At 40.1% G+C, this 27,199-nt stretch overlaps 1 protein-coding gene across 2 annotated transcripts in view; it reads left to right on the top strand.

Moving 5' to 3' along the window:
• The first annotated feature begins 430 nt into the window (after positions 1-430).
• SEC63 (SEC63 homolog, protein translocation regulator) overlaps positions 431-27,199 on the top strand; it is a 62,726-nt gene continuing 35,957 nt past the window's right edge. Inside the window, exons 1-5 of one of the 2 annotated variants that reach the window (XM_082306976.1) lie at positions 431-670; positions 19,269-19,368; positions 20,219-20,333; positions 23,906-24,018; positions 26,629-26,690. In XM_082306976.1, coding sequence (XP_082163102.1) covers positions 547-670; positions 19,269-19,368; positions 20,219-20,333; positions 23,906-24,018; positions 26,629-26,690 — 514 coding nt within the window. In that variant the 5' untranslated portion in view covers positions 431-546. Of the gene's footprint in view, positions 671-3,895; positions 3,922-19,268; positions 19,369-20,218; positions 20,334-23,905; positions 24,019-26,628; positions 26,691-27,199 lie in introns of those variants that run through there. The other variant, XM_082306977.1, reaches the window with a different exon arrangement.

A 27,199-nucleotide genomic window follows, 5' to 3' on the forward strand; every position in this document is an offset into this window, starting at 1 on the left:
GCCGGTCACCACCCTCCCCGGCCTCAGAGCCCCGGCAGTTCCCGGGGACGCCTCTTTCGCGTGGGGATGCGGGCAGGGAACCACAGGAGGCGGCCGGGGCGCGATGCCGGGGCAAGGGCACCATCTTGGGGGACGAGGCGGCGGCGGCCCGGGGGCAAAGCGGGGGTCAGCACCCCGCTCCCTGGAGGCCGTCGCTTTCGGCCCACTCACCCGCCCGCGGGCCGGGGCCGGGGCCGGGGCCGCCCCCCGCTCTCCTCAGGCGCCTCTCACTCCGCGTGGGAGGCGGAGCCCGGGGCTCTCGGCGAACCAATCAGCGACCGGGCGGGGGTGTGAGTGGGTGGGTGCGCGCGCGCGCGCGCGCTCCGCCCGTGACGCCACAATGCCTATGGTGGCTGCGGAGTGACACGTCTCCTTCGCGGCGGCGGCGGCGCCCGTTCTCGCGGGATCCCGGAGCGGCTGGCTCGGCCCCGCGCGAGCCGGGACGGCGAGACCGGGCCGCCGGCGGGGTGGCCAGCGGCGGTGGGGGCGGGGCGGCGCTGAGCGGCCATGGCGGGGCAGCAGTTCCAGTACGACGACAGCGGCAACACGTTCTTCTACTTCCTCACCAGCTTCGTGGGGCTCATCGTCATCCCCGCCACCTACTACCTGTGGCCGCGGGACCAACACGCCGGTGAGCGGCCCTGCCCCGGGCCCCGGCCCGCGCCTCCGCCTGCTACCACGGGCGCTACCTCCCCTCCCCCAACTCCCCGCTCCCGCGCGCCCCCGCGCCGCGGCAGGGCCGGGCCGGGCCGGGCCGGGCCTCCCGCCGCGCCGGGCTTTGCCGGGCCGGGCTTTGCCGCGCCGGGCCCGCAGCGGCGCCGCTCCGCTCCGCCCCGCCTGGCGGGGGCTCCCGGCCGGCCCTGCGGGCAGCCCGGCGAAGCGCGACCCGGGGGGCCGCCGCGTCTGGGGGGCGGCGGGCTGGCGGTGCGGTCCCCGTCCGCCATTTACGGTACGCGGGGGCCCGCGGCGAGCGGGAGGCTCCCAGCCCCCCCCCCCCCCCCCCCCCCCCCCCGAAGCGCGCTCCGCTCCGCGCCGCTGCTCCTGCAGAGTCATTGCTGCGCTGGGGTCTAATGCTTTTGTCGTGGTTTTTCTTTTTTTTTTCCCCTTGTCTTCCCGGGGTGTTTCAGGGCGGATGACCTAAATTTTCATCGTGGGAAAAGAATAACCTGTCGAGCTTTGTTTTGGAGTTGAGGCCAAAGAGGAAAAGTTACCAGGCTCTGTTTTTATACGCTGTAAGGTCACAGCGAGCGTGAAAATGGGGCTGTAGTTTTTCCTGATGCAAGTCACGGTCAAATGTCCTAAGTGCTAGATTTATGTTCTGCCCTTTGGGATGATGTTTTGTGGCCCAAGCGATGTTAGAAAGTTTCTCTGAATACTTCTGAATTTCATTTTCACAGTCATTTCCATCTTTGTCTTTCCTGCATCCCTCTGTTCTTGGAGAGAGAAGGCATTTTGGTATATAGGCTGCCAGGAACACATTTTTAACTGCAGTTTTGAGATGAAAAAGGCTGTAGAAATTGCGTTTAAAGGCAGGATAGTAAATGCTCAGTAGACCAGAGGTGTTTGATGCTGATTCCCATCGCTAAAATTACTGACCTTTTAAGAACACTTGTGCTTTGCAATCTGAGAAAAATCCCTTTCGTTCACTGCGTCTTTTTTACTTCCAGTATCTGGTGGTTACTTAGTGGTTTTGTATGCCATTTTAAATGGCTTGTGTGGTTCTGTTTAACTTAGTTTTATATGTAAAAGAAATACTCAACAATGAAATCTTACTCCTATACCTCCTAGTAAGGAGTAAGTAGAAAAAAAATGGTAGAGCAAAGGCTGTTTTGGTGCTAAAACATGGCTGTTTACAATCTTGGTTGCTGATAACCATACCTGGGGCTTCTGATAGGGCAGTGGCTAGAGAACATCGTTGGAGGATTCATCTCTGCCCTCCAGATACTACCTGTTGTACGGCTGAGGAGTTAGTTCTTTCTGTTGTAAAGAAAGGTTTCTCTGCCTTGTCTTGCAGAGTCCTGACTGTTGCAAGAGGGAGGCGTTACTGTTGTTGAAGACATTTTGTAATCTTTGGGTTGTTTTTAAGGAGCGGGGGATCAGAGAGAGGAGATAACTCCTGCAGTCTTTCCCAAAACTCAAGATTTTTGTTTTATTTTTGTTCTGGAGAAGAGCAGGAGGCAACAGAGGAGAGAATTGTTCGTTCTCTAGAATAATGTTTTACTTCCTCTGTAGTTCTTAGCAGCTGCTTCTTGGGAAAACTGATGTGACCTAGTTGAGATGCTGTGCAGAATGGTGTGGCCAGCAGTGACACTCAGTGCTGTTAACTTCAGTTTCAAGGGGCTGACAGAAGCAGGGAAAGCCGTAGAAATGCTGTCAGACTTGGAAATACTTTACTAGCCTTATACTTGATCTTCAGATATCCGTACAGAATGGCAGAAGATGAAAACCAAACTTTGGAATATGGCTATATGGATTGTACCCAGTTTCCAAATAGGCCTGCCATTAAACATTACTCATTTCTTTCCCTCTAGCCAACGTTGTCAAGTGCGTGGAGGGCCTGCTGCATATCGTTCTGCAATTAGTTGCTAGATTCTTACAAAGCTGTGTCAAACCATACTTTCCAAAACACAAGGTAAATTTTATTACGCTGTTGGTACAAAAATGAGTCAACTAAGTGAAAATCACCAGGCGTGGCAATGAATGGAAATGAAAGAATGATTTCTGCCTCATAATTGTCTTAATGGATTTTAAAATGTGAGTATAGTCCAATTTTTAGCATACGGTTTAATAGTGTGCCTACCGTCTCCTGGTTGAGTTCTGTTCTGCAGGCTCTTTTCAAATAAAGAGTTGAGGTGTCGTGCAGGTCACATTCAGGGCTACTGGAGCATGCTCTTGCTTCGTTGTGGTGGTCTAGTTGTTTAAGTGGGTGGCTCTTGTGTGAATCGTTCCTATCAAAATCCTCTGAATAGCCTGCACACAACTTTGTGTGTATTCAGCCATACCTGTTCCAGCATTTGAACCAGATTTCGGGAATAAATTAACCTTGTGATGATGCAAAGAACCGATTGTTTAGCTATGAATTGTTTTCAGAATAGTTCACTCAAAAAAACCAACCAAACCAAACCACGTGTATAATTTCAGAAGCTAAGAGAAGATCTGTGTCTTCAGAAGAGAAATTTTCCAGCACTGCTAGCTTCTGATTCCTGTAATGAGCAGGAATATCTAGACTTTGATAAGAGATGTTTATTTTGATACTGATTTAGAGCAGGTTTTCCAACCAGTCAGGCATGGTACAGGGCCAAACTGAATAAGCTCTGCCAAGACCTCTGCCCTCTCCGTCTAGGACCAACTAACATTTTTGTTCTGGAATTGTGTTTTTGTCCTACCTGTGCTAGAGAGTCCAGCGCAGAGATGTCTTTGTGGCCCTGGGCAGAGTCGGTGAGGTCCAGGTGGACGAGCTAGCTGTCTCAGCTCCAGCTGCAGCAGAGCTTGCCGGGAGTGAGAAGACTGGATCGGAGCGAACTTTCGTGAGGCAAATCACGTGCCTGTCCTCCTCACTTCAGGACCCCTTTGCAAGGCGAACCAGGGTACCTGAAAGACATGGCAGATTCATTTTTTGCTGAAAACTAGGTTGGAAAACGTGCTTCAGCCACATTGATTTGTGAGAGCAGGTTGGAGCTAGTCTGAAGCAAGAGTGAAACGCTTATAGCGTGGAGGTCGAGCCTTCGGTGCCCGCCGTTTCCTTCTACAAACGCGCTGCCAGAGATTGCTGGTACTTGACACCGTAGAGAGAGCCAGCGGAGGGGGAGGAACAAGAGTGCAAAACATTTCACAGCTCTCTTCAAGTGAGGTTTAGCACCGAAAATCTGGGTATTGCTGATGGTCCGTAACATTTAAGGATTTGCTCTGTGCTGTAGTTTTGTAGTAAATGCCTGTAGAGTAGGAAAAAAAAAAAAATCAGTGTTTGGTTTTGCCATAGTGAAGATTGGAATGTAAGAATATATCTGTACTGCTTCACTACTTTGAGGAAACTCAAAATGTGTTATCTAATGTCAGATTTTTAGCAGGATAGTTTTTTTGGCAAGCCGTTAAGATTTTGCTCTTAGTTCTTTTTAAAATAAACTTTTGGAAGGCTTTTTTGATACTACTGTCTTGAAGAACGGCATGATTTAACTTGTTGTCTCTCTCAAGTCCTGAGTAAAATTTGAGCTGCTTTTATTTCCTGGGTGTCTGAACCTGCTTTCTTAAGGCATTCTGAGAGAGTCCATGTGAGGCATTGCTGCAGCCTGCAGTAGGGATCAATAGTTATATTTGGGAGGGTTTTGCTGTGGTGTGGTCGTCACCCTGTGAACTGTCCTATAACTTCGTTACCTCAGCTTTGATAAACCAAACAAGCAGGTAATTGACTTTGTAAAACGGATTTGTCCCAATTATCTCCTTGGTGTTCATTGTAGAGCTAATAAGGCTCTTGTAAAAGGTTAATTGTTCAGCTTTGTGTCTTGGGCTGCAGTTTCATAACTGCTTCAAGGTAGCAGTGCTTTGACAGAGCAAGTCTTGTATTTCTCCCCCTCCCTTGTGCCAAATAGAGCACCTGGGCAGTGTGGGGGACTGGAAGAAACTCATCTGAGCTAAAAGGAATTTTTGGCTTTTTTTTCTATCTTACTTTTAATGTGTTTTAGTTTCTGGGTGGGACTCGCTTTGTGGATGTCTGGGATGGTGCAGGATGTGACTGTGAGCTGGGAGGGGAGAAGACTGATTTTTTCAGTGGTGTTGATGGTGAAACTGCTATGTTGTTTGTACTTGACTTGTATCTTTAACATGTATCTGTGTGTATGTGTGTTTTATTATTTTAAAAAAACAAACAAAACAAACAAACACCCCCCCCCCCCCCCCCCAAAAAAAAAAAAAAAGGCAGTTCATACTTTTTGTGGATTACCTCTGTTTTGGTTACATATTGCTATAACTTCAGCATAATTACCGTGAAGAAAACTATTGCAAGGACTGTTCTTGATTTGGAACAAAACACATACAGTTGCTAAAAAGTTATCCTGGTGCAGATTCACTTCTTAACTAAAAAGTATTTTCTGGAATGGGAATTTTTAAGTTGTTTTTTCAAAAAGTTAATTGTGAGAGTTGAAGAAAAGATGTTTTTTCTCAGCAATTAGGGATGGATAAGTGCCCATCAAAGTATCTTCCTGTTGTTGGACTTGCTTTGAAGGCTTTGTAGGCTCATGTGGATTAAACAGCATCTAGAAAGGAAACAGAGAGCAAGAGGTGAATTTAGTTGGATGATGTGCCAGTTGTTGCACAATGCTGATGAGTTTGCTGAACTTGGTGTACTTTTCAACTTATACCTGTGCTGCTGAATTGAGACATGTAATTATAAAGCTGTGCTGAAACAGGTGATTGTAGATGGTGATGTGCTTCTAGGTACATGTATCTGAAAGCTTGTCGTTCCATCCAATTTTTGAGTTGATTTAGGTCTACATTAAATAAATTATCCTGTTTTAGGGCACTGGGTATTCATAATGTGTTACAAAGCTGCTGGAAAGAAAAAAGTCTATTCCGAGTCTTTTACAGTAACTTGAACAAAACAAGATATTGAAAACAGTTCAAAAACCCCAAAGAATAATAGCTGTGGATTCAGGGATAACGTTAATGAAAGTTTTTTTTTTTTTTCTTTTTTTTTTTTTTTTCTTTTGCAGTCTCTTCTCTCAGAGAAAAGAGGCTGTAGGAGCTATTCTGCTTGGAACATAGATCTTCCTGCTTGAAGTGCAAGAACAGAAAAACCTAGTGTAGGAATGGAAAAAAAAAGATGAGCTGCTGCAATTCATATCTAGGAAAAATATTGATATGAAATGGATAAAAGCTGTTCAGTTTACTTTCATTGTGATAGAAATCCATATGAAGTGTGGTTTTTTTTCTTTGACGCGCCCCCCCCCCCCGCTATATGTTGTCCTAGTGCTCACTAACTTTTTTCCCCTGCACCCTCCCCTCTCAAATCTTTCTGTTTCTGAGATGTAGCTAAAGTTTTCTTGAAGAACACTGGGCTAATACAAAGAAAAACTTTAAAAAAAAAAAAAAATCTGGTTAAATGGGGCTATTCCCTGCTAATCTTTGAAGATGCAATGCCTCTGGGAAGTAGCATAGGCAGTTTGAGACCCTGTGTTCTAGTCCAGCCTTTTTGCTTTGAGGCTGGGCAAAGTATAGAAATACTTAAAAAATGTAGGTTATTAGGTGACTGTTAAAAGGGAGAATAGAATATAATGGTGATATTTAATACTATTTTGTTATTTTTTTTACTATATTGCTGTTTTGAAGCAGTAGGGTTTTTTGCCTACTACTGTAGATAGGTAGTACTTGCTGCCCATGTTCAAAACCTTGAATAGAAGTCCCGAGAAAGTCCTTCTGTAAAGGTTTGCTGTATTAGGAACCATACTTCCCTGTGTATCTGCTCAGGATACTGGATGTCCCTATGTAGTAGTGTAAATATGAAGGTTTCTCTGTAATTTTTCGGTGCATTTTTCATCTGTAGATCTCAAGGCTGTCTTCAGAGATCCCTATTAATCCCCTGCTTTAAGATGGAAGCAGAGGAACTGAGGCTATAAAGTTTATTTGGATCTTTAAGGACAAACAGTGAGTCTGCAGCTTGGATATGACTCAAGTCAACGTAGCGAATGCAGGCAGCATTTCTTCTCTTTTATTTGTAATGGAGTAATGAGCACTTGTACCTTACAGCAGCCGGGGGAGAGGAAGGGCACCTCCGTATTACCTAATACTGCTGCTCCCACTCCGGGGTAGAATTCTTCTGTGCTGCTTCTAATCCTCTGGTGAGATAAGATTGGTTGGAGCGTGTTGACTGTGACTCCTGTCCTTGCTCACAGCTCATTGAATTCTCATTAACCTTACCTCGAAAGTATTTCACAGCATTTTGGTATTTGATAGTACAGGATAAAAGTACAGGATGCCGGTAAAGGACAGGATAAAAACACAGGACACCCTGCTCATTGCTAATACTTATGGTGGTGGATGGGCATGGGTGTGAAAACTTGATATCTGTGAATATAAGCATTTTGTGCCCGTATGTGCGTGCGCTTATCCTTTCCTGTTAATATAATCTTTGAGCATTGTGTCAGGAAGTGGGAGGAGAGTTAGTGAAACTCAGTTCTGCAGTTAAGAACTGTTATTGCATTTAAATTGATATGGGGTTTTTTTGAGGTATTGAGAGATTGAGTGTACTATGGTTAACTTAAACCATTTCAAGTTCAGAAAAATACAGCTTATTAGGTGACTATTAACAGGGAGAATAGACTATAATGATGATACTTAATACTGTTTTGTTAATTTTTTACTATATTGCTGTTTTGAAGCAGTAGGGTTTTTTTGCAGAAACATTTGAAGAAAGGGCAAACATCATGAGATGTCATTAGTAATGCCTAGCAATTATCTCTAAAAATAGTTTTCAAAACAAAGCGTTTGGGCAGAGTTATCTGAACTGCTCTGTTATTTGGAGAAAAAGCATGTCTTTTCATAGAATTTTTTTGAAGTATTGTAATCTTATTATAAGCATCATAGCCTCCTAGCAGTAAAATAAAATTAATAACCCTGTATTAGAGATTAGTTGTGTAGCTTCAAGACTGTCCAGAACACTTAATTCTGAAAAGCTTTTTGTTGCAAGATAAAGATCAAGCTATTACAAGAACTTTATCTCGCATTACATGTACATGTTAATAAAGCTGTTTCTATTTTTTTTTAATTCAACCTTTGTTATGGAAGCTTATGAAAACAACATTGTAAAAGTTTTATTATATACCTTGTTGTTCATGTTCTGCTTGCTGTGGGGATATCTTGACTGCTTATGTACATGACGCTGAACTACCAGGATGTACAGGCTGCGTATTAGAGAATTCAAGTTAGTGCTATTTAACCTGATATATTGAAGGGTAAAATATGGTGGCTCAGTTACGGCTTCATGAGCAGCTAAACCATTCTTGCAGTAGGAGCAGAAACTTGAGAAAGGAGCAAGGTAAATGACAAGGGATGGGATCAACAGCAATTCCAAAGTGAGGATTTTGGGTTTGGTGTTTTTGTTTGTTTGGGGGTTTTTTGTTGTTTTGGTCATATGTGTGTCGTCCGTGTCCCCCCCCCCCCCCCCCCCCCCCCCCCCAATTCATGCCTGTGAAGAAGGGTGCAGATCTGCAGCAATTTGAACAAGTCTAGACTGGGGCTGCTGCGTCCTTTGATCCTGTGGTGCTGCCTTCTCCCACTGAGGGAGTTGTAGTCCTTTCCCTCAGTTGTTAGCCAGGACCTGACACGTGTGTGCTTCCATTTCATGTTGAGGGAGGTTGTGCTGGCTGGACCATGTCAAGAGTAGGGAGAAGCCCAAAATAGGCATTTCATTTCTTTCCTGAGCAAAAAGATTTGTGTCTGCACCAGTTTTTAAATAAGTGTACAATTGAGAAAATTGAAGAGGTGTTTTCAGATTTTCACTTAATATTTCCGTTGTACAGGAAATTACTTACAAGCATTCTAAATATATATCTGTTGGAGATGATGCATTTTAGATTCAAAAGATACCTTTATCTTGGTTGGCTGGTTGAACTATTTGAAACTAGGATATTTGCTAGCGTTGTGACTTCTGCAAAGGCCTACCAATAAAGTTTCAAATATTGATTTTTTTTTTTTTTAAATTGTTTGTTTTGTTTTAGAAACAAGAATGTGGATATACTGGGTCAGGTCATATATCTTCTTTACATGATATTACAAAAGTGTATGCCTTAAGGAGGGAGTAACAGGACAAGCATAAATGATGCTTTCTTTGCATATTCTTCCAGTTTCCGATGGTTTCCAGTTAAATGACTCTCTCTTAGCATAGCATCTATACCATCCTGTGGCAAGGAGTTCACCAGCTCTGCTGCCCACACTGCAAATAATCACTTTTGTTTTGCATCTGCTTTGGATTTTATTTGACGATCCTTATTTGCTTGACTGGAAGAGGCAGTAAACATTCAATCCTGTCTGTCCTGGCTGTCACTTAGGTTTTTTACAGCCTTCCGTTACCTCTCCTTGCACTTTTCTCTCTCCGAGGTGAAAGATTTGTGGCTTACATTTTGGACATAAATCTTCTCATATGTTCGATGGCCCTTGTTCACCTTAATTGAATGTTTTCTAGTTGCCCCTCTTTGAGAGGTGGGGACTAGGACTGTGCATCATACTCAAGGTTGTACATACCTAAAGTTTATGCGGTGGAATAATGTTCTCTTCCTTTCCTCACAGGAATGCTCAAAACATCTGCTTTGCTTTTTATAATTAACAAGCATTCAGCTGAGGTTTTTTATAGAAAGGTTTCTCAAAACACCAAGATCGCATTCCTGAGAGGTAGCGGTCAGCCCCAACTTCGTCCTTATTTCTATAAAATTAGGATAGTCCCTATTGCTCTTTACATTTTCATACCCTGAATTCCGTGTGCCATTCTGTAGTGCACTCACTTGATCTTTACAGTTCGTCAGGATACCCTTACCCTTGTTACCCAGAATAAGTTACTATTGTCCAGAAGCTTTATTTTACTGCTCAGGCCTTTACCCAGATTACTTATTAGTGAAATGTGAATATCGTAGTTCTGACACAGATTCCTGCAGAGCTCCTGGCCGTTTCCTTCTGCTGTGAGAACTGGCCATTCACTCTGTCTTCTTGTCACATATTTATTTTTGCAGTAGTTAGATGGTTGTCCTGAAAGGCTTTTAAGAGGCTTTCAAAAGCCTTTCGGAAACCACAGACTGTATTGGTAGGAGCTCCTCTTCCATACGGTTGCATCCTTTAGAGGACTCAAGTTTGTAAAGCTCTCTTTCCCTTTACAGAAGCCCCACTGATGATAAACGGCTGTATGGTACTTATCCCTGTGTCCACTAATTCTGTCTTTTATTGTAGTTTCTTCAAGGTGTGCATCAGAACAATACTGAATACAGGCATTTTTAGTGATCGGTGGTATGCTAAGTGACTTTTGTCTAGATTTGTTTTGGATTGAATGTGTTCAATATAATAAAATAAATAAAGCTAATAATTAAGGATGTGTAAGTCTTGGAGCCCAGTGTTGTTTTCATATGAAATTGTTAACCTTGACTCATGTGGGTGTTGTTCCATGTTAAAATGGCCAGTCTTCTGATTCCATTAAAGCTTTGCTGATGCACCTGTAGGTCCAGCCCTACTATAAATTTGATTAGGTGATGTAGCTTACAAGTTAGTACAGTTAGTCCCACTGACAGTTCTGTCAGCACAAATGAGACAGTATGCCAATAGGAAGGAGAAGGCTTGGAAGTGGCTTGATTAGGAGTAATGTAATGTGGAACTGTGCCCTGAGACCAGCCAGGCTGACTGTAAACAGAAAGTCAAAGTAAGTAAACTCTGAAAAGAAATTAACTTTCTTTGCTGAAAGATGTTGAATCATCTTATGTTACTATTTATTAAACTCATTAGTAACAAATGCTATCTTTTGGTCAGCAAATATGTGTGGAACAGTGTGTGGATGAAAAGTTAGGTTGATTTTGTCCCTCTTAGGCTTAATCTAGTTGCAAAACATGCTCTAGAAAAGAAGCAGCCTTGCTACTAAGGTCTTTCACAGGACTTTCTGTAGTTTATGAACTGCTTGGAGTTTTAATAGTTAACAACAACATGTTGCTCAAAACACATGATATTTTTTGATTATTTCTATGAATATTTACTAGGCAGAAAAAATCTCTTTGAAAACAACTAGGGTCAGGTTATTCAGCTATGAACATTTTAGTGAAGAAGCTAACTTGGACATGACCCCTTTATAGATAAACTTGGGGTAATGAGGGCAATTCTTACAATAACAGACATTAAAATTAGAAAGCATCTATTCAGATAATTTAATTCTTCACTGATATGGTCAGTTCAAAGTCCTGAAACATGCTTTCCAGTTTAAAAAAAAGAAATAATCTTAACTGAAACACTAGTGGTCATTTGAAGGCTTTTGGATTTAGGCAACTGCATTTTAGAATGCTTTTAAATCAATTTAATTTGCTTCATGCCTGATAATTTGGGGTTTTACACTAGAAGTCAATCCTATTATAATAAGGTTTGAAATTATTTAGTACTTCAGAGGAGTTGCTGACTTAGTGAGTTACTGCGAGTTTGAATCCTGCCTCTTAGTTGCTGGGGAAGATGAGTTACTGCTTTAAAACATTGTTATCAGTGTTTGTCAGTGGCTGCTTTTGAAAGTGTAGGGTTTTTTCCTGATGCTGTGATTTTTAAATTATTCCCGGATACCATACTATATCCACATGGAGTCTATTTTACTATAATTATCAAGGAAAATGTCAAGAGAGTTAAGCAAAAATGGCCAAGTAAGGCAGTAGGGTAGTGTTTTCATACTTTATTCATCACCTGTTATGTGAGAAATGGTTCTGTGATTAAAAAATTTGTTCAGAGAGCCCCAGTTCAAGACCTCAGTAAATAAATTGTCTATACCATTGTTTAATTTCTGTGATTGTTGAAGTAGGAAAAAGTCCAAGACTTCAGCTTTTGCATGTGTATGTGTATACATGGTGTATATGTATACATATACGTAGCTGTTGAAAGGAAGCAGGAACCTATTTAGTGCACAGTTTAGAGGATTAACACTGTAGAACTCTGAATAAAAACCAGCAAAATTAGGAACACTCAAGAGCAGCGTTTCAGCTGAGCCTGTTACCCTCAGTTTTAACAGAACAGGTTTAATGCTTAGAGCTGTGGTACCCTTGGATCATGACCTTTACTTGGGACTTGCATGCCATGTGTATTACTTGCGGCTCTTGATGCCATTCCACAGGTACAAGTTTCCACGATGGGGTAGAGAGAGGATGACATGCTGCAAATAAGTTTTGTGAGAGTCTGTCTTTAAAGCGATCTTGGCATTTCCTAGCCTGCAGAACTCTGTCACTCCATGTTCCTTGCTGAAAGAAGTCTTTTTCTTTCGAAACCAATCATCCTTCTCCTTTGGGTGAATCGCTCGCGTCTGGTGGGCAGAACGTTTCGTATGTGCATTCTCATATTTCTTTTTCTGCCAGAGTCCACCGGAGCTATATTTTAGATCTGCTGCCTTTGCTTTTCTTATTAGCCCGAAGGCAGAAAGGACGCAGGAGGCTAGGACGTACTTCTCTTCTTTCCTACTGTTTGAGGTGGAATGGTAGAAAACTGGTGGCTTCCATTTATTCTGGATATTAAGTTTTTTGTTAGTTTTTGGTTGTCCTAAAAATTGACTGGGGGATCTTTTTAAACTTTTATATGCTACTGATGCCAATAGTCTTATTTTGTGGTATTTTTTTTCCTAAAACTGGCCTGTATTTGTTGTAGCTGAAACAAGATTCTGGTGATTAAAACTTTTCTATATAATTCCAGGTGTACCTCTTTCCCTTCCCTCTCTTCCAGAGTTGCCCACCTCCAATAAATGCGTAATCTTGTCTCTTTGAGGATGTAAAAAATGAAAAAGAATCTCCCTTAGGTTTTCTTTTGGAGCACTTGTTGGATCCTCTAGAACCTGAAACAAGAAGGTTACGTCTAGGTAGGGATCATTTGTCAGGCATTCCTAAGGATAAAATGGATCCTCCTGTTTCTTCAGAAACAAATATTTAAGACTTCTCAAGAACTTTCAGTAATAGAACAGTGAAGACTACTTCTGACCTACTCCTTTCTGACAGTGAAGCAGAAGTGATTTCTGAAGTAACGGTTAGGTTACCTTACACGGGTTACTAAAAATGAAACAAAACTTGTGCAGTGCTTTTGTATTTGTATTGCTTTATGGTGTTCACCCCAAAATGACTTGTATCCCAGATCTTTCTTTTGATGTCTTGGCATAGCCCACTTACCTGGTGCCCTTGTCATTGTCGGCAGAAGTGGTTCGTTCTTTCCGCGGTACCGTTTTTAACATGTTCTGTGAAGTCGTATGAGCACGTGCGTCACAGATTGTGTTCCTGAGCTGCCTGGCAGCGCCCATGTTGCCAGCATCCTTTGTGTTCCTCCTGTGCTGGTAGAAGCATGTCTGCTTCGCTAGTCATCAGTAGTGCTGCCGAGGTGGTGATCAGAGGGTGGCAGAACAATATGCAGTTGCTGCATTTTATAAAGGCCTTGGTTTTTGAAGACAGTATTTGTATGAGAAACCAAAGACTGTCTTCTTATGATGAGGGGGCAGGGGAGAAGTGCAGAAAGGCAGTGTCTGTGCCAGTAAGTAAGGTATGGGTGAACATCAAAACCAAACTTAAGTCAGGTATGGCTGGATTGTAGGCCACAGGTTGTATGTAACCTATGGAAACAGCGAATCCAACCTGTGATCAGCTTCCTCCTGTGTTTGTGCGCCCTGTGTTCCTCACCCATCGTGTGATGGGTGAATGAACAGGTGTTGAGACAGACATGAGAAAAATCTTTTGCTGTGTGAGGGTGATCAAACACTAGAACAGGTTGCTCTGAGAGACTGTGGAGTCTCTGTCTTTGAAGATATTCAAAGGTCTGCAGCCAGAGCCCTGAGCAACATGCTTTGTCGACCCTCCTCTGAGCAGCAGGGTTGGATCAGATGGTCTCCAGAGGTCTCTTCCAACCTCAAATGTTCAGCTGTTCTGGGATACCCAAGAACTGTGTGGTCTGGGTTACCCACCGAGAAAAAACAGAAATCTCTGCCTTATTTGTCCTAAAATCGCTCTCTGTAAAGATCTGGATATTCAAGACGCATACGTAAGTTCTGACAAAGAGGAGTCAAACTTAAGCATCCTCTACTGATACCTCTCCTGGAGTACAAAGGAAGAAAACCTTTAGTCACAGAATAAAAGAAATAAAGATCAAAGGTGGTCTGTCTTTTTTCTGCTTTTTTAATAATTGCTTTGAGCTTGTCATTCAGATTTTACCTACCTCTTTAGATTCAACATAAAGTTGACTATATCTCAAATTTACAGATCATTGATCTTTAGTCATTCTCTAGTTAAGGTATGTAGCCAAATGGACAGCTACCTTTGAGGAAGCAAGAGTCTAAAATACTTGCTGGTTACTTTATTTTCCTTCAAAGTAATAAACAGGTTAGTGTACAAATGAACTTTTTTTCCCATTTAGTTATTAACAGCCTAACTGTGCTAGGGTCTTGATTTTATTGTCATTTATATAAAAGCTTTAGACAGTGTTGGATTAAAATACCTACTAGTATCACCGGAGGACCGGACTAGCTCTTTCTGAATAATTGAAAGAGATGGCACTCGGGTTTCCTTTTGTACTAGTAATTGTTTTATTTCTTGAGAACTTGAAGAGCGTATTAAGATGTAGGTTTGGCTAGATATTCACATTTGTTAAGATAGTATAATAGGCACTTGTGAGAACCCTCTGAAAGTAAGAGTTGTATCAATGAAAAATTGCTTGTGAATCTCAGGAACTTTGGATGCATCCATAACAATTTGGAGGGAAATGGAGGGAGCATGGGATGCTTCCCCAGATTATTTACAGAAATGAACTGGCACTTTACATCCTCATCTGATAGGGGTGCTCTAACAATACCATGATGCATGGATTATTGTTAGCGAGATTAATTCAAAAGCCCATGGATGCATTACGCCTTTGCTTTTCAAGGCGGTTTAATACCTATTTTAAAAACTGTAGGAAAGATTCTCTACTGTTAAGGGTTTTACCCATCAAATGAGAAGTCATTTTGACTAGAGGAAAGGCATTTCCCCCCCCTACTTGTCTCCCTGTAATCCCATATCAAAGGATGGTGCCTGAAGTGCTCTTACGCTTTAATGGGGAGCCATGATCTGGAGTGAGAAGAAACAGAGAACTCTTATCTGCTTTTCAGACTCTGAACCTCTTTTCCTGACAGAGCAAGGATTCCGGAGCTAAAATCCAAAGAAGGTACAATTTCTATTACACTGCAAAGCTTTACCTTGAGCAGCATGTAATGTATTTACTGCTGCGTGCTTGGGGTCTGCAGGATATTGCAGGGACAGCGTGCCAGTTCTGTGGCACGGCAAATCCACTTGTGTGAAAGAAAGCTCCTTGGGAGAGGAAGGCAAATCAAAAAAGGACCTGATTTATCCACAACTTGCTCATTACGAATAAGTTGTTGCTTTTATTAAGCACAGTAATTATCTGGTATTCCAGCTCTTGCTAGCCGTATTTTTTTTTTTTTTTCTTCCACACCTGCAACCAATATCTTCCTAACAGGGTAAGTATTTTCTTTGGTGCAATCACATACGTTGGCTGTAAATAAACAGGAAACCTGTTTTTCCTGGATACAGCAGGAATATAGCTTTCTTACTCAGGGTGATGTTTTGCCAGTGGCTTTCTGCCTAAGCTGGGAGTGATGCTGTCTGTACTCCTCCTTTCTCCCAAGTAGCTGCCTGTTTTTGAATTCCACAAGTTAATACGTGTTAATGATGACATGTGACAGAGGAAGTGCCTCAGGATAGCTGTGAATAATTTGAATAGTCTGGACTTTAGCCTCAACTTGGGAAGGATTTGATTCTCTCTTTATGTTCCAGACAGATAACTCTAAACAATCATTCATCTTTTTAGTGCCTTGTTTCCTTTTGGGGTTGTTAATCAAATGAGACCATTGGCATCCCAAGATTGGAAAGAAACTAATGAGGTGCTTTTGCTTTGATATGGTTTAATCAACTGTAATTAGATTTGATCCAGAGTTGTTCAGATGCGTGTGAAAGAACAAAAAAAAAAAAAAAGAAAAAAGAAGCGATGGCTGCTTAGCATCATGTCTTAATTCAGTATTTGTCTGAAGAGGTTCCCCTGTGCAGCATAGCTGTTCCAGGACATCATTGCCAGGGACTCTCTTTAACTGATTTAGGTGTGTGCTGTTTACCTATCCAAAGGGCTTTTACTCACATCACTTGCCTCTTTTGTGTGTTTTTTTTTTTTTTGGCTTTTCTTTGTGTTATTTTTTTCTTTTTTTTTTTTCTTCTTTTCCTTGGTGCTGTTGTCAGACTGTTCACAAAATGTGACTCTTGCAGCTGTTATTGGAAAGCTGTTCCAAAACCTCAGTTCTCTGGTTATTATAAAACACCTTTAGCTTCTAGCCTCACTTTCCCCTATGGTCAGTTTTTATTTGACCATATGCCAACTCTTTAGTTTATCTTGCATAGCTATTTTTTTTATTCTCCATGGTGCCTTCCCCTAAGGGCCTTTTGGAAGCTTTTTGGCATGGCAAGGTGAAGGGTGTTTGCTGTTCTTGCAGGGAGGATGCAGAGGGGGGAAAGGAGAGGGTCATCTGGCACTTGTGGGGCTGGGCAGTAGGCAGGCTTGAGAACTGGGGCCTTGTGTCACGGGGCGGCACAGATTTTCAAAGACAAGGCACAGTAGCTTGTTAAAAGCATCCTAGCAAAAACACTAAAAGGAGTCATATCCTGTTAGGCTAAGTTTTACAGGATTAAGTTAACAAAGTTCTCTTAGTCACTTTCTGTTTCTCCAGGCACCCTGGTAATCCACTTTCATGCTAGTTTTAGGTATTTCTGCAGGCAGCGTAGTAAGTTAAGACAGTTGCCAAACAGCACTGCCCCTTGGTTGTGCAGCAGAAATGTCTGTGGGGCTGTGGTACAGATTGGATCAGGTAGGTGATCTGCATCAGTGTGGTTGAACTGAACCGTTGGCTTCGTCTTGCTTCAGCACTGCACAACTGAATTTATCGACGATATTTGAAATGAGCGATTTATGCTTAACATAAGCTCATGCATCTTCTGTGAGGCTTGTGATGTCTGGTTTGTTCAAGTATCGTTGGTGACTTTTTCATAAAAGCATCACGCTATGGCCCATAGTTGTCCAGTGACCACTTAAAACCCCCCAAACATTTTCCTCCCTGTTTCTGCAGCAGAGCTCTTTAGTCCTCATAACTTAATCGTCTGTCTAGTCTTTAATACCATCAGCTTTTTTTTAAATGCCAGTTCTATGTGCTGGTAATGTCTCTTAGTGTTGCATTAAAAAATGTAGTAACATTTTAAATTTAATCAATTTAATTTAATTTAAATTAATTCAAGTAACAATTAGCTCACTTTTAGTTGTGGTGGATCCAGTTCTGAACCAATAGAGATCTCCCACAATTTTTGTCTTTAAAAAAAATTGCAAATTAATTTGCATTCTACCAGCAGGGAGTCAGCGTTGCATTTCAACCGTGTTTTCGTCGTCTTCTGAATTTTTCCTTCACGGTGCTTTCTAAAGCCTTACACAAGTGAAACTAAGTGGGCAGTTGCTTAACCAAACATTAGTCATATCCGTTTTGTTTAGAAAGTTTCATGCTTGGTACCTGTTTTAAGTATGTGAGCAGTCTTTGCAGATCAGGAGAACCGCAAAATACTTGTGTGGTTTATCTGTTGCACAAAAGCTCGTTTTGAAGTCCTGCAAGAGTTGGATTGGATGCAAGGAATTGACTTATCCTCCCTTATTTCCATCTTTCCCTCTTTTGGGGGTGGTGGGACTACTAATCTAATCTTCTCAAGGAATCCCATCAAGCTGTTTAATGTCATACTGAGTTTTGGGGAAGATATTCTTCATAGAATTAAGTAGTTCAGAATAAGCTGATACACTTTTTTCTGGTTCTGGTACCTTGTCTGTGCAAGCTTTAATATTTGTCTGCTTTACTAGTTTGTGGGTGGCCGGATATCATCTGTGTTCCCACCCTCTGTTTCTGCCAAATCAACTGGAGTTTGAAATACCATCCTGTACTCACATCTGATCTGGGTTAAATCTGAACTTGTGGTTGATCTGGTGCACAGTATTGGCATTCATGGTCATGTTTCTCTGGCCTCAGATAGTTTAGTGACTGCAAATTGAAGTTCTAGATGTTTCATCTGAATTGCATGTTTGCTTAGAAATTCAATTAGATCACTCAGCACCCTATCCCACCTCCCAGTATCTTCAGAATAACTAAACAGATGTCGTCACTGTCTTCCACAATTGCCTTTTAGAAATTTGCCAAAGAAAAATATTTCCATGTTTCATAACTGCTATTTTAGTTAAGATGAGGACATCACCTTGTTAAAAGTGCAAACTTGAGATTTAAGAGTTTTTAGGATGATTGACATGTGCTTTGGATCAAAGTTGTTAATATAATTCCTGCATTTAGATAATTCACAAACTTCTTTTAAATCGGCAAATTTAGTCACTTTGTTCACCGGCAATATCTAAATGTATTGAGACAGGATGAATTTTTTCCTCCTAATTCTTTCTCCTTTAGTCTGAAAAGGGCCAAGTAGTCTTATTCTTTTGCAGGTAAGGTAATTACAGTGACCTCCTCACTTCAGAAGTGTTTCAGGTCAGACTGTATAGTCTATGGACAGAGAAGTTACTTAAAGTGACTTCAATCCTGTTTATCTTTTATAACATATAATTTCAGTGCTTACAGAAATTCTGTACAAGGTATTTGTTTTCCACCATACTTTTCTTAGCAGAAAAGACTTCTTTAACAAAGACTAGGTTGGTCTTGATTAACTCTGAGATACAACTAAAACTCTTTTAACAAGAGCTTCCATGCCTTGTCATGGTGATGTTGACAGTATAAATAAAATTTCCTTTCAGCCCCATCCTGTCCTGAAAGGACGCGGGAGGAAATCTTGTTGACTAGTTTGTGGTTAATGCGTATACTGTCTTGCCAAGGGCCCATTTTACTGAGGCACATAGCTTACAAATAGCTATTATCTTACTCTTCCTTCCTTTTCCTCAACAGGAAAAACCTAAATGAAGGCAACTTATAAAAAGCAGATGTTGCGAAGAGGAGGAAAATACATCATATTTTGAATTAAGGAAGTAGCTGTTGCTCTAGCTGCACTCTTTAGTTGTGTACAAACACTGTTTTTTGGGGGTTGGTTTGTTTGTTTTTCCTGCACGCAGTAGCTGACATATTGAAATGGAAGACTTGTTGGAGTTGAGTATAAAATGGCAGCAGTAAAATCAGGTAAAAGTAAAATTACAGGTGCATGTTAGCCAGGCAAAGGGTAGGTTCACAAGTGATGGTTGCTATGTGGCATGTGGAAAATAGAATGTATTCCTTTTAGGTAACAGAGAATAATCTGACTGACTACTTATGTTTATTGATGTGCAGTGTCACTTAAATGGGTAAAAACATTCTTTCCTCCAGTATTGCTGGACCTTTTGTTGGTCTTCCAGCTGACCTTCTACTGCCTACTCCAGGGTGAAGGGAGCGTGTTTGTCATTCCGCTTTTTGTCAGATCGGTTAATCACAATCTTTATTTTTATAGAGCAAATTCGATTAAAGAATATAAGGAATGTATATGGAAGATGCTTGTGGTATCGTTTGCGACTGTTAAAACCACAACAAAACATAATTCCTACAGTAAAGTAAGTATGTTTCATTTGCATGACTTTCCATTAAAGCAATTCCTACATTTTTATTTTTACAAAAATATATTTTTTTTGTAATCAAAGCAGCTGGAATTAGTTATATGATAATGGCTTTTGTGTCACAGAAGACATTTGCAATCTGCTATATTTGAATAATTAATAGTTAATCATTATTATCTGGTGGGGCTTGAAATCAAGATGGATGCTGTTTGTCCTTTATAAAATATCTGCTAAATGAAACCAGTGAACCTCAGCACTAATAAATAAGTAAACAATGCATTTATTTGTTCCAAAAAATAATCCTGCCTCACTGAAATTAGTGGTGCTAGCGATGTCTTTTGATTTAAATATTTAACATGTAAACATATATTCAAATATACAGCAGTAATAATTTGTATGTTCCAAGTTGACGGTTTTATATCCTTCAGTTCTTTATTACTCCCACCCTAAAAATATCTTGCTGTCTGTTATGCATCTGTTTCAGCTTTTTGTTTTTTTAACATTGATTTTGTCTAGGATCAGGTTAAAGTCATCCTTTAAAAATAGGAAATACTATTGTATACCTGCTGAGGACAGACAGTTAAAGAATGGAAAGAGTCTTTGTTGATAGTGGCTTGCCTTTGTTTTAAAAAAAAAAAAGGAGAAAAGAAATTAATTAGAAGTCAGAGCAGCTGTCTTATCTCTGTCAAACTGAAATACTCATACCTGCTTTAAAATGGCTTTAATGTTTCTCACTATTCTAATATCGTTTCTTGAAGACTGATATCAAATGCTTTCTTATGTTATTTGTAGAATTATGCTAGAGCTAGTGGATTTGTACATTTAAAAATTTCTTTCTTCTAAACAGGAAAATAGTCCTCCTTGCTGGCTGGGCATTATTTTTGTTTCTTGCATACAAAGTTTCCAAAACGGACAGAGAGTATCAAGAATACAACCCTTATGAGGTTTTGCATTTGGATCCTGTAAGTAATAGCATCTTTCACTAGTCTGTACTACTATAACTGTATATTCTATGTCTAGATGTCAAATTTAAGACTTGTTTTTTTAAACAAAATAAGTTAACTTTAGTCAATGTATCTAGTGGTTTTATTCTTTTTTGGCATCTGAAAGTTGATGCTGCATATTGTTAAGTCAGTTGTTAGATATTCTTTGCCTATATCTGTACTAATTTATAACTTTCGTATCTAACTCCTTCAAAATTCTAATGACTTCCTTAATATAGTGAGGTGGGATTTTTTTATCTGTTTTGAATCTTACTCTGGTGTTGTTTTCCTTGCTTAGTACATGAAAACAAAAAAGTCATTCTGCTTTGTATGTCCTGTGAAAATCCTCTCAATAGCCATTTTCAGGAATGCTACTGTATAAACAAGAATGTGGATTCATCTGATTTACAGTTGTTGTACAGCAGTATTTCTTTTGTAGATGAAAGGTTTCACTAAAGGGTGTTGGTGATGCACATTTTGATGTAGTAAAGGTTACCTTGAAGCTCAGTTGCATCTGTGAATGCAAACAACAAATTCTAAATAGTGATACCAGCCAATTGGTTTATTAAACTGGAGAAAAAAAAGACTTAGTGTTTATCTAGAAAACAGTTGCAGTACTTTTTGAATCAGATCTTTGATATAAATAATGGATATGAAAAGTTATATATCCCGAGATGACAAGTAGACCTTCTGGACATCTCTTAAACTCTTATTTAGTCTTGTCAAACTCTTTTCTTCATCTTAACCACAATACCTTGAGCAAATTCTCTGCTTATGGTAATTATTTCCTGACACAAAGCTGGTCTTTTGAATAACAATAGACTCATCTTTTCAGTTCCAAAGTCTGAGGTATATTTTACTCTCCAGTCTAAGGAAATACACTGCGGATACAAGTCAGCACAAGAATAAGAAAGAACTTTGGATGTACCTGTTTTGATTAAACTTGATGTATATTGTTAGTGTGGGAGAGCTTAATATGTATACGAACGTTAACAACTATGTCTCTTGCCATTAGTGATGTGTCTTGTCAGCATAAGGATAAGCATCACTGGTACTGCTTTTCTATGCTAAGAAAGCCATTACAGCAGATGAGCAGACTCTAGCCTGTCGTGTGTGGAGGCAAGTTATTTAAATTCAACCTCTGCTCAGTTCCTCCGTGAATGACTGATTGCTGTCTTGCGTTCCTCGCTGACGCACAGGGATGGTATCTGTTGGAACTGTTCGTATATCTGGGTTAACTTTGGTTAAACAAATCGGGCTAGGGATTAGGTCATCAGAGGATTTTCTTTTGTCGTCTTTGGCAAATTTCTACCAATAACAACCCTGAGGGGGGAAAAAAGTATGTATGTAGTGACAGAGGGACGGAGCATATTGTCATAAGGACAATTTGAATTAAAGCCAGAGATGTTACAAGGGGGATGAAGAGATGGGTGTGAAGATAGAGCATTTGAAGTAGGGCTCAAAATAGGGTCCAAGATTCCAGAGTGTGTTTGTGTTTTGTATTTCTGTGCTATCAGATGATGTCTGTTAAATCCCCTTGAAAAACTTCTAGTTCGGACTACATGGAAGTTAATGGCTTTCTTCTGTTACCGGTCAAGTGGAACCTTTAGAGTCGTTGCCAGCCCTGCTGATGTTGAAGTGATACAGATGTTGAAGTGTTGTTAGATAATGGAAATGTTGCTTAAAAAAAAAACCAACAAAAAAACCCAATAAAAAACCCCACGCTTAAAAAAAAAAAAAAAAAAAAGGAGTTGCAGGCAAGCCCTTGAAAGTTTTGCTACACAATAATTCGTTTCTTTAGATCCGCCCTGTGGCCAAGATTTTTTTTTTTTAATTTTAATCTTATGTTAGTATATCAGCTTATAACAAGAGGCTTTTTTCTCCAGAGGAGAACCACAACATGGACAAAGTCAGATAATGTTTGTGCACCTTATTTTATATGAAATACCAGCTCTTCGTTTTGAACGTAGAATAGCTCTTTTTGGAGTGCATCACTTGAATTCGCTAACACATAAGGCACTCAGATAGTATTAGTGATTTATTGAATAAGTATCCTTACTGCCATTTTACAGGTGGGATCCAAGGCAGAAAGATGAAGCTCAAAACAGATTATGATTTTGGGTTCTTTAAGTAAGACAATTGGGGCTTTTTTTTTTTTTTGTAAGTAGTTAATATAGGGAAGCTCTGTGTTCCAAGCAGAGTGCTGACTGACACTAACTGTCGTAGGCTGCTAAGCATTTCTAGAAGTCAGGCCTAACCTCTGTAGCCTAGCTTTTGAAAATGAGGAGTAAGCAATTAATGATAGATGGGAAATTTGTCATCATCTTATCAGGGATCACATGCAACCTCTGTGGCAGAGAGAAAAAATCAGGATAAATTTTTTTTTTTTATGGGCAGCATTCATGTGAGCTGTGAAAACTTTTTTTTTTTTTCCTTCTCCAGCAACCTGATTTTTTTTTCTCCAGTTTCCAGCTTCTGCTACTCATCTGGCATTCTTCATCTGGTCTTGAAATGGCTGTTTTTAAATGAAGTCTAACTTATTATGGAGTAAATTCATCCTGTACATTAAAAGAGGCAGGCATGCTGTTGAAAAATAGTGTTGGAAAATGATAGACACATTGTATAAAGAGAGATAAAGTAACAGCAACTGAAGCCTTAGGGTAGTTTAATTTCTGGTTTAAATTTATTGAAACAGGACCATCATCTTTAAATAACTTCTTGTGTGTTTATTATGCAGTTAAGGTCAGCATGCTAGGCCTCTACCACAAAATGTTGAAGAGTCCTATGGTAATGTTTCTGTGAAATTTAGCAGATGGCTTACTGGAAAAACTTCATCTGCACTTGCTATAAAGTTTTGTGGGTCTTCTTGAATAGTGAAGTTCATGGTCCAACGTGAAAGTTAATGCACAGGGGGTTGTGTTGGTGACATTTAACAACGTGCTGTTGTAGAATAAAAATCAATTTGTTTCTCGGGTATAGGTAATGTATTCCCTTTGTTCAAGAAGTTTGAAATAATTTATGGGTAGGATGATTCTAGTCAAAGGCATTCTTAAGCGGCAGGGCAATCCACTGTTCCTGGTGACTGACAGATTTATTTCTGCCTACAAGCTGCAAGTGAACCATCATAACTTGATCTATGAACTCTGCTTAAATAGAAGAATGTTGTAAGTGAGAATTCTTCGTATTCATGAATATGTTTAGGAAAAGATAAGATTTGTCAAACAGATAAGGCAGCCTTACTTTTTTTTCCTATGGATGGATGAATAAGGCAATCCAGAATAAAACCAATACCCAGCCATCTGAATGTCTTTATTAGACTATGACTTCTAACTTGTTTTAAAAATGTAATGGTTATAAAATTGTTATTAGTAAAATAATCATGTTTCCATAAAATGCACATGTAGTTTCATGATCATATCATATTAGAACAGAAATCTTTAGTTCAATGAATGGTTCAGAGAAATATTGCACAATGTGCTTTAGAATATAGATATAGAAGAATGGATTTGGTTTAAGGAATTTATTAATGACTCAAAACTTTTCTTTTTAAGGGAGCAAGTATATCGGAAATTAAGAAACAGTACCGTGCACTATCGCTAAAATACCATCCAGATAAAGGAGGAGATGAAGTTATGTTCATGAGGATTGCTAAGGCCTATGCCGCGTAAGTTTCTTTTTTACCTACCAAAAATGAGAACTTGATATTATGGGGAGGGAAACCTCTAAGGTAATAGCAGGGAAGACCTAAGCAGCCAGGGAAAATGTATTTGGATATGTAACGAAAGTCAAAACATGTCTCAGTTCAGTGCATACTTGCTCTGTACAAGTTAGGAAGGATAACTTAATTATTTAGCAACTGTCAGAATACTGTAAGTGTTAGGTCTTTGTATTAAACTTCCATGTCAGCTAGGAGAAGTGTTTCCAGTGCGATACACATTAAATCTTAAAGGTGACAAAGAACAAAATGGGTCTTGTGGTTTTTAACCAACCAACCCTGTCACAGCAATTCTGAAGCGTTGCTTAGAAAATAAATATACTGTTCATTTCACCTGGTGATAAAGCCAAAGAGTAAGGGACAGTGTTTTAACTCTGTTCCCATCTAGTGACAAAGATGCCTCATTCTGGTTCTGACTCGTTTTTCTCTCAGCTCCCCCACGTCCTTTTTCATTTGCACTTTCCTTGCAGTCCTGATTTTTCACTCAGTGACTGTTTCATATTAGCTATGTAGTTCTTAAAAGCTGAATCCTTGAATTGTCTTTTCCTCCAGAGTATTTTTTGGCTTTACCTCTGCTTATAGCCTTTTTTTTTTTAATCTGAGAGATGATGTGTAATATTAGAATTCGATATAAAGGAAATTCCTTTTTATTGAATTCTTTCATAATCAAGATGTGGGTTTGGGTTTTATAATGCTGTTCATACACGGAATGTTAATACAGCTTTATATTCTTTTCTACTGTAAATGATCATTTGTCAGAGTCCAATACTCTCTGACCAGGTTCTTTTAGATACGTGTGGAACATGTAATGTTTAATACCAAATTTGCTTATCTGGAGACAGTTGACATCACGTGATTTCTGATTTAGCGGAATGGTATTTGTATTGTGTTTTTAGTATATTTTCTAAGTTAGACTTAGCAAAATATAGCAATTTCAATACACAGTTCAATCATAATGCCAACGTGATTGCCATTACTGGTCGCTCTAATAAGCTCACTGTCATGACACGGGGCATTCCCCGGTGCTGGGAAGGCATGTGTGGGTTGAAGCCAGCTCGAGCCCGTTGTTCCCTTCAAAATTCTTCTCCTAGTTGTCTAGTTTTTATAGTCTGTGTTGGGCTGAGCCAGGTATGCACTCCCCTCATGCTGGTCTTGCAAACTTGAGGAGACATTCATGGTTTCATTTACAGTACCTGTTGATCTGCTCAGGTGTTGATAGGTGTTTATCTAAAACAAAGGCCACCTTCCAGTCCCCTTTGTGTTGAGACAGTCAGCTTCTTTGCAACAGCTGTGGTGAGTCACTGTGGTCAGTCTGAGCTTCATGGCACATCGGCCTTGCCCATCCCCTCTGAGCCTTCTTCCATTGTGGGGTTTATTGGGTCAGTCACATCATCAGAGGACCTAGAAAGTTGATGATTTCTGCTTTTAAGTCAGTTGTCTATGTGGTTGACCTTACTGACTGAGAGTCCTGGGGTGAGGTGAGAAGGAGAACCAACAGCATGCTCACTTGAGCAGTTTTGGAATAATACTTTTTGCTTAAACATCTGCATCACCATGGAAGTCTCTTCAATAGGATATTCTGGTATTGCTTTCTGAACTCCTGAAACATCTCACTACTTTGCTTTCCAAGCTAGCCCTCAAATGCTTGGTGATACAGTTTGGTACTTCAAATGCTAGTGCAAGGGCTGTGGCAGAGGCACATTTTGAAGTAAATGATGGTGAAGTTCCTTAGCCATGCTGTTGTGAAAGAATATAAAAGCTACCCACTCAAATGACTCTGCTTGTTAACAAATGTGAGACTTGGAAATGATCAGGAGATGTCTGACTCATTCATTGGGTTTCTTCCGTGAGATGAAATCTTCCGTACAGCGAATGCGTGGTGTTCTGTTTCCTAAAGCAGTATTCTTCCTTCTAGTAACAGGGATTCTGTTTGGGGTGGTATATTATTGCCAAGAAACTGTCATTACAGAACAGGCATAGAAACTGTAAGATGTAGAAGGTGGTGTCTTAATTTATTTCTCTCTTCTTAAATATGAAACTAGGGAGTTCCAGGAAAAAACCCAACCAAACAAACACATGCCAGCAAAGGCTAAAAGTCTAGAATAAGAGAATTAAAAGCCCGTATGGACAACTCCTGCTGTATCAACTCATCTTGCATATTCACCTTCCTTCCAAAAAAAGATAATGTTTTCCACCTTTGTTGTCTTTCAAAATTTGCTGTACTGTAACCTGGCATTGAAAAGTGCTCTTTGCTGATGGGTACTCAGTCACTTTTGTGAAAGGGAGATGTGATTGTTCCATCTCCTCTATGGGGGTGCACCTCCTGTGTCTGATTTCTTTTGCTGTCAGAGTGCTAAAAGAATTCGCCTGTGTATTGTGGAGGAATACAGCATTATTGTTTCATATCAGATTTCATACAAACAATAGCAGAAGCTGTTTAGCTTGCCAAACCATCTCTGAAGAATAGTATAAATGCTACATTTTGAAGTTTCTGTATGTTAATGATTTAGAGAAATTTCTTTAATTCTGTATTAACTTGATATCTCTTCTTGAAACTAGCTTAACTGATGAAGAATCACGAAAAAATTGGGAGGAATTTGGTAATCCAGATGGACCACAAGGTAACAATTATGAATGGCAGAAGTCCTGTAATTTCTGTGCATTGAGCTGTGTAATATCTGATAATTTCAGAAGCACTCAGATCTTAATGTATCTAGAATAACTTTTTCCTATGATTTGAAGCAATGCATCTGATCAATTCTTTGCTTGTGAAACTGGCTCTGGGGTGATGGTGGGAGAGAAAGGCAGGAAAGAGTTTGCTTTCACATTTTGCAAACTTGTTATTAGGGAAAAAAGAAAAGGTTTTTTTTTTTAATTAGTCAGTTTCAGTAAGTATCAAGAGGCACTTGCCAATATTAAAAGGATGTATAAGCGAAAAGTAGAATAACACTCTTCAGAAACTTGTCAATTTTAAACATTTCCTAGTATTTATGATCAGCTACTATAAATGTATATTGAAAAATTAACAACTAGCCATAATGCAATAAATACACTTTGAAGGGATATACGTGAGGATATGTATGTATGTATTTAAATATTGTATATGCATCTGCCTTCCATTTGCTGGAAG

This window comes from Platalea leucorodia (assembly GCF_965183815.1).
Source record: "Platalea leucorodia genome assembly, chromosome: 3".
NCBI lineage: Eukaryota > Metazoa > Chordata > Aves > Pelecaniformes > Threskiornithidae > Platalea > Platalea leucorodia.